This window comes from Hipposideros armiger, unplaced genomic scaffold (assembly GCF_001890085.2).
Source record: "Hipposideros armiger isolate ML-2016 unplaced genomic scaffold, ASM189008v1 scaffold_76, whole genome shotgun sequence".
Lineage (NCBI taxonomy): Eukaryota > Metazoa > Chordata > Mammalia > Chiroptera > Hipposideridae > Hipposideros > Hipposideros armiger.
In genome coordinates, this window is record NW_017731426.1 from 872,975 (window position 1) to 880,728 (window position 7,754).

The 7,754-nt window shown below is 38.0% G+C and overlaps 1 protein-coding gene across 1 annotated transcript in view; it reads left to right on the forward strand.

The window, feature by feature from the left end:
• The window catches only part of CREBL2 (cAMP responsive element binding protein like 2), a 22,209-nt gene that overhangs the window by 4,924 nt on the left and 9,531 nt on the right, over positions 1-7,754 (forward strand). Inside the window, exon 2 of the mRNA XM_019643322.1 lies at positions 7,379-7,576. Within this exon, the coding sequence (XP_019498867.1) occupies positions 7,379-7,576 (198 nt within the window). The remainder of the gene's footprint in view (positions 1-7,378; positions 7,577-7,754) is intronic.

The following is a 7,754-nucleotide window of genomic DNA, read 5'->3' on the forward strand; positions in this document are numbered from 1 at the left end:
ACAGCTCAGCTCGGGTGCAGCGTCACTGGCCCATGTGGGAATCAAACCGGCGGCCCTGTTGCTCAGAGCTCGCGCTCTTAAGCCAACTCTTAACCAACTGAGCCACTCGGCTGGCTGCAGATTTATGTTTTCTAAGAAAAATGCTAATGGCTATATGGAAAATGGATTGGGGAAGGTTAAGATATTGGAATTGAGACAGACTAGAGTCGAATGATACAATTAGGGAAGAACATGAATTTTGGCATATAACCAGAGCTTCGATCTCATTTCTACCACTTTCAAGCTATTACGATTTGGGACAGATTATTTCATCTCTTCAGAACTGAATTTCTTCACCTATAAATTGGGTTTTATTGTATTAGTAAAACCTTACTGAGTTATTGTGAAAATTAAATGTACTATATAGGTAAGCCCATATCAAAACAACTTAGTACACAAATGGGTTCTCAATAAAGGCTAGTCCTTTCTGACTCCTCACTAGGTTGGTTTGATTTCTCAGAAGAAAGACCATTACAGTGTAGGCTGTGGTCGATGCAGCATGCAGAAAACCCTTCAAGGATGAAGAATGTGGACAGAAGAGCTAAACAGACAGAACCCTGCAAAACTCCCAAATGATCAGAAGAAGCTGAGGAATAGGACTCAGCAAAATAAAATGAAAAGGGAAGGTTAGTGATACAGGAGAACCAGAAAAAAGGGACTTTTATGCCATCTAAGGGAGAAGAGAATTTTAAGGAAGGGATTTAGCCTATCTATGAGATGCTACAAAAAAAGGTTAAGCAAGATAAGTAGTGAAAAAGTATCCACTGGACTTGGAAAATAGGAGATTGTTTATGAACCTAGCAAGAGAAGTTTCAATGGAGAGATAGGGTAGATGCCAAAATGTAGCAGTTGAGGAAGAGGTTTGTAGGAAAGAAGCAAAGATAGTTAAGTAGAGACCACTCTTACAGAGTCAGTTTCTAATAGTTTCAGGTATTGCTAACTGTATGTAGTGTTATATTTAGCTTCAAACAATAATGGGGGTGGGGGGGGGTGAGGAGGAGGGCAGGCATAGGGACTGGGAGAGGCAGGAGTTAACTCCGGGTTCTGAGATGCCTACTTTATCTTGTTTCTTCTTCTGTTGACTATAAAAACTGGCAGAAAGGTTAGCCGCAGGAGGATGTGATTAGACATTCCTCTCTTTCTGCAGATCTGGTAAATTGGAGAAAAAACCTAACTCATTAGCTCTGAAGGAAGTTATGAAGCCTTAACACCAAATGAAAACACAGCTACTTGTTTTGCTTTTTCTTTAAAGTGGTAAAGAGCAGTGGCTGGGCACATTCATATCTACCTTATTTTTCTTTAATCAACTGGAGATACAACTTTTCACTTTATGTTTTTAAAAGAAAAGTGAAACAGGCCCTTCTGCTGCTTTCATTTTTAGCTGGGGCTGATGCTACCACTTCATGTAAATGCAATAATTCTCTTAGACTTAACAACTTGAAACTTTTATGAGTTGCCTCAAGAATCAGAGCATTCGGATGTAAATAAGTACAAATAGGGTGGTAAAATAATAAGAGTCCTTAATTGGTTTTTCAGATTTTATATTCCTTATGAAGGAGCTTTTTTTTTCTTTTCTGTAAGTTGTTAGTAGTGATATCAACTTAAATCAATTTTAAAATATTGCTAATTTTTCTTTGCATTTATTCATTCAATTATCAGTCTTTTTAAATAAATGCCTCTGAAATTCCCGGCTCTGGGCTGGATACAATGACAGCGTCTGTGCCTGAGGAAGAGATAGAACTTAAATCTGTGAGGCCACTAAAAAAGCGATGTAACATATAAACTCAGTGCTATATTAACTATATGTTCCAGAAATTTCGAGAAGAAAAATGATGGGCAGAGGGTGATTGTCAGCAAGACCTTCAAAAAAAGAGGGCTAGAGCTGATCCTAAACAAAGAAAGCATAATATGATTTGCCGTTTCAGATGGTAAGGAGGTAGAGAGGGCACCTTTAGAGAAATAGTGACAATAGGTAGGCAGTCACAAGATGGGGTGAGGTTCCTAAATAGGCTGGCCTGACTTGATAGGGAGGCTGCCTGTTGGGAATAACAAAAGAGAAGATTGGCTTGGTGAGTGAGAGGGAATCTGGGTGTAGTGGGCTGAATGGTGGCCCTTAAAAAAGATACAACCATGTCTTCGTCCCTGAAACCTGTGAATATCACTTCATATAGTAAAGGAGTGAATATTATATATCAGAGTGCTATGATTAAGTGAAGGATTTTGAGAGGAAGACTTTATCCTGGATTACCTGGGTGGGCCCTAACCAAATGACGAGTCCAAGGCAGAGGGAGATTTGACAGATGTGGAGGCAGTGCAACCACAGAGGCAGAGACTGGATTAATGTGACCACAAATCAAGGAATGCTGACAGCCACCAGAAGCTGAAAGGTGAAGAGTGGATTCTTCCCTAGGGCCTCCAGAGGGAGTGTAGCCCTCCCAAACTTCTGGCCTCCAGAACAGGAAGAAAAATTTCCATTGTTTTAAGCCACCAAGCTTGTGGTAATCGTTACAGCAGCCACAGGAAACTAATATACTGGGTATGGTGACCTACTAAGCAGTGCTGAGCCAGAGGTGTTCTCTTGAGCTGGAGAGTGACGTTCTTTCTGTAATGATCAGGTATTACTTTTTTACAATGAGGAAAAACACACTAAAGTTATTGTAATATGCTGAAAAGAAATGTTCATTTGACAGTTTTTTGCAAGATGGATTAACTAGGGAAATGAGGGTGGAAAACGAGAAATGGTAAGGAGACCCATTGGGAACCTATTGCAATAATCTGTGAGTAGGGCCCAGACTAATGTAGGTGGTAGAAATAGACAGGAAGAGCTAAATCAAAGATTTTATAAAGGAATAAACTGGCATGACTTCAGTGGGTGGGCATGGAGAGTCACAATAGTAGCAGAAATTTCAAGGAAGCATAAAATGAAAAAGCTCGATACCTAACCTCCTCTCCACTGCTCTCCATCAAGTGCCTAATGTCACAGTGTGTTGGATTGAATGAATGACGACATAGCATCAATATAGCAGTGCGTATAAAGCACCTGTCAGTTTTGGAGCCTTTTCAGGGAATTATATGTTCAGGTTAGTGAGTCATACCTACCCTTGGAGGGGAATAGTCATGCTTGATGATAGTGAGTTACCTTGTGACAAGTCACAATGATGCAAATCAGGGGACTTGGGTTGTAGACCCTGCTCTGACATTGAAAATCTCTGGACTAAAATATTGTCATGTACGAAATAAAGAGATCACTGTGCATATCTCTCTTTCACTCTCTCTCTGTGTGTGTGTGTGTGTGTGTGTGTGTGTGTGTGTGTACACCACCAGCAACACTCCTGTATATAGTGATATTCTGCCATTTATAATGTTACTGTCCATTTCATCTCTGCTGTGTTTCATGAATCTAAATACGTACATTAAAGGTAAGGACCCTATCTTCTTATATTAATATTCCTAGCACTTTATAGTGTTTGGGACATAGTGGGTGTTCAGTGAATGTTGAATAAAGGAATTACTTTTCCCCCTCTTTACCTGAAAAAGATGAGGATGACGGGGTTCACCTCACCTGGGTATGAGATACCATGAGATGACTACCTGTAGAGTGCCTAACTCAAGGCCTTGTCCACTGTGCGTGTTCCCTCCCTGCACACGCGGATTTAGCTCTGAATTTAAGTTTTTGTTGTATGTTCCTAAAAAGCTAGAAGTAAAATAATCCAAGAACCTTTGGAACAGGATTTAATCTGGCTTCCTCATTTTAAGAAGCCCCTAAAGAGCATGCAACTACAATCGTGTCTCCTCTTTCTGCGAAGTTAAACCTGTTGGCTGGGAAGCCTGTGCCATCCACACTCGGGCCTCCGAAGACTGGTTTCTGAGCTGTCTTTGTAACGGTTAAATTTAGAATGATCAGGAACTCCCTCTTGGCTAAATTTAGTAGTTTTTTTTCTTAAATCCCAGCCTTGTTAGACATGTAAATTAGAAACAGTTAAAAATCATAAAATACACAGATGAGAAAAAAGCTTCCTCGCAAGAGAAATAGGAGAGCGCAAGGGGGCAATGTGGTTATCGCTGAGTTTGTGAAAACTTTATGAAACATTGGTAAGAATGATTTTTGGCCCAGAAATAGTTAAGGAATCGGTGAGGTTGATTTCAGTTTTAGTTTCTGGTTCCTAGTTGCTAATTAACTTCCCCTGTCCATCCCCTAATCTTTATGCTTATGAAATCTATAAAGTTCAGTTGTTAACACTGTAGTTGGCAACTAGTATAGTAACCTACATTTATATAATACCTTTTTATTTACAAAGTGCTCTCACATTATTATACTACTTAAAATTTACAATAATTCTGTGATGTACTTGGCTCTCTTGAAAACTGGTACATTAATCAGATTTTAGTAGGCACCAAAACCCCAAAATTCAGTCTGTTACTAAAGAAAAATTAAGCTAGAGAGGTGGTGGTTATGTGGTTTTAAGTAATTTTATAGGAGATGACATAAAATACAGGAACCCTGGATTCATTTATTATGCCTTTTGTAATTTAAAAAAAGGAATAACATAGTTCCAATTTAAATATTTTGCTACCATGAAAACTAAACAAAGAGTTATAACTTTTGTTTGATTTTTATGAGTGTGCTTGGTTTGTTTCAAAAATCAGTGAAGTCTATGAAGTACTCTCTGTTCTCTTGCTGGCTTCTCAAAGGCAGCCACTCCTGAATTAATTAAAAACAGCAATATATGAGGTATTGGATTATAGTGTTACATGATGATTCATTGTACTACATAAAGAATAGATATGATTACCGTTTATTTCACTATAGATATGCATTTATGCTGTAAATAAATTCCTTTTTAAAAACTGTAGCAATAGAAAATACATTTTGTTTTAATGTAGGGTGATTTCAAAATATTTTATTAAAATTGTGCATTGATGTGATATAAGCATAATCCAAAATTTAGCCCATAGTAGTATTTGGATCAACTTGTCATCCTGCAATTGTTCATCAAAAAAATTTTTTTTTCTTTTTTTATGATATTATTGGGGAATTGGGGGAGAGGAACAGACAAGTTGCTGTCCTTTGGTTCTTTAGTCTAGTTGTGGAGGACATCGCTTCACTGGCCCATGTTGGTATTGTGATCATTGCGCTCTTCCCAGCTGAGGCAGTTGCTCGCTCGCTGGCCATTGGACGGCTGCTCAAGGCGGCTCACGACAGCTCACGCCAGCTGCTGGCCAGCCCCACTGCAGCCTACATACGCCGTTGCCAGCAACTCATGGCAGCCCAGCTCCAGGTTGAGCTGTTGTTCACCATCTTAGCTGTAGAGGACACAGCATCACTGGCCCTCATGTGGGATCCGAACCGGGGTCCTGCTTCTCAGAGCTGGTGTCCCAAGCCAACTTCTAACCAAAGCGCCACTCAGCTGGCTCGTTAATCAAATATTTTGACTGAGGAAAAATTTCCTGAGACGTATGTTGTTATATTGGAATAAAGACATGATGCTGCAGAATAGAAAAGCTTTAAAAGACTAGTTTGTTTTTTTTTTTAGCTGAGCCATCCTGCTACCTGTTGGCAGCTCAGCAGCTGCTCAGCTCGGGCTGGACTCAAACCGTTGTTGCTCAGAGCTCAAACTCTTGAGCGAGCTCTTAACCAACTGAGCCACTCGGCTGGCCCCTAAAAGACTAGGTTTTAAATAGTTGAAACTAATTTGGGAGTAGTACTAAAGCAGCTAACTTTTAAGATGGGAAAAAAAGGGAAGATTTTTTTTTTCCAAAGCCTAGGGGTATTCGAATTTCATTTCAGAGCCACCCTCTAAAATGCTAGATGCAATGGTGATCCACCATGTTATGACATAGGGTCTGGTAAACGTGGCTGATCCACATTCAAAGTGTGGTTTTCTTGACCGAACCATTATACTTAGTATTGATCTGATCTTTGTAGGGTACTGGGTGTTGTTGGTATATGATATTAATAGTTGGTATATGATATTAATAGTGATTACAAACAAAGAAACAAATCAGAGTTTTTATATCCCAACGAGTATTGATTGATCCTCTGAGTTTTGTTACCTGGGAAGGTTTCTACATTTATTCTAATGATTTGCCAGTGTTAGAGTTTTGCATCTTCTTTTTTAGAATTGCCACTAAAGCCTCAGCAACATTCCTTTCAGTGTGCTGAAGTTATGACATTTTTATTCTCTGAGGGTAATTTTCAGAGAGAACTGGACATCATTCAGAACCTTGTCAGATAAGCAAAGTGGATAATCAAATTGTTTGGGAATTTAAAGAAACATGTACTGCTCTAAAATAAAGTATGCTCTAAAGGCATATTGTATTGTGGCTTATAAGAAAACTGGCTCCAAAAGCATTTTCCAAAAAAGCTTGTTCATTGGAATAAATGTACCCCCTTTCAAGGTGACCACTTTAAAGAAAACTTATTTGATATATAAGTTCAGGTTCATGTATTTAAAAATTCATCATCTTTACCTCATAGTTACATCTTGTATAAGAACTTGGAGGAGGTTCCAAAGCTAAACAATGAAGAAGATTAAATTACTTTTCCAGTGACAAAAAAATTGTGCCTATACAAGTAAATGAATAACAGGGATATTGAGAGGATATCTTATGACATCAGTGGGAGCAGGTAGAAATCTACTGAGACAGTCTAGGGTTATAATTATAGGCCTCCAAAGGCAGGAGAGAATTATCCTGAAGATTTCAGGGACTTCCTGTGTGTTTCTTTGAGCTCAACAAATTTGAAGAGGGTATTTATAGCCCAATTTCTTAGGATTCATATTTATTTTTATATATACATAATTTTATGTACAAATTTTATATTTTTTCTAATTGTAAACATTGAAAAATCATAAAAAATACAGGTAAGAAAAAGCTATTTATAATCACACCTAGCAGAGAAATCCTTGTTGACCTTTTGTTAACATCCTTTCTTCTATATGTTGTTTTATAATGTGAGATCATACCGAACTTACAGTTTTGAATATTGATTTTTTTACTTATTTTCTCAAGTCAATGAAATTTACTTGTGAACAAAATATTTAGTGGCAGTCTTTTAGTATTTTATTACCCACCTAAATATAATTTATAAAGTTTACATTAAACTGTTATTGAAGAAATAATGAAAAATTACATTATTTCTTCTCTCACATTCATGGTATCAAAACTGTCAAGAAAAAATTATGAAGCAAAGACTCAAGGCACTTGATGTGATTATGCTGAGTTCCATAGGCTTCACTTATTTATTATTTGTAAATGTTTTCCTTGCTAATAGGCAGCTGTAGTCACTTTCCTAGACTCAAAACTAAGAGGAAAATGTTATTTATTCTCTTTCTTGAAGGTTGTTGGAGGCAAAGTAAAGAAGCCTGGCAAACGTGGTCGGAAGCCAGCCAAAATTGACTTGAAGGCAAAACTTGAGAGGAGCCGGCAGAGTGCAAGAGAATGCCGGGCCCGAAAGAAACTGAGATATCAGTATTTGGAAGAGTTGGTATCCAGTCGGGAAAGAGCCATATGTGCCCTCAGAGAGGAACTGGAAATGGTAAGAAAGTCTGTCAATAAACGCATGAAGAAAATCTACCTTAGCTTAGCAGTCAAAGACACATACATTTTTTTTTTGACAGAATTTATTTTATTTTATTTTATTTTATTTTTTTATTGTTAGTTTCAGGTGTACAGAACAATGCAATAGTTACCCTTTTCACCCTCACAAAGTAACA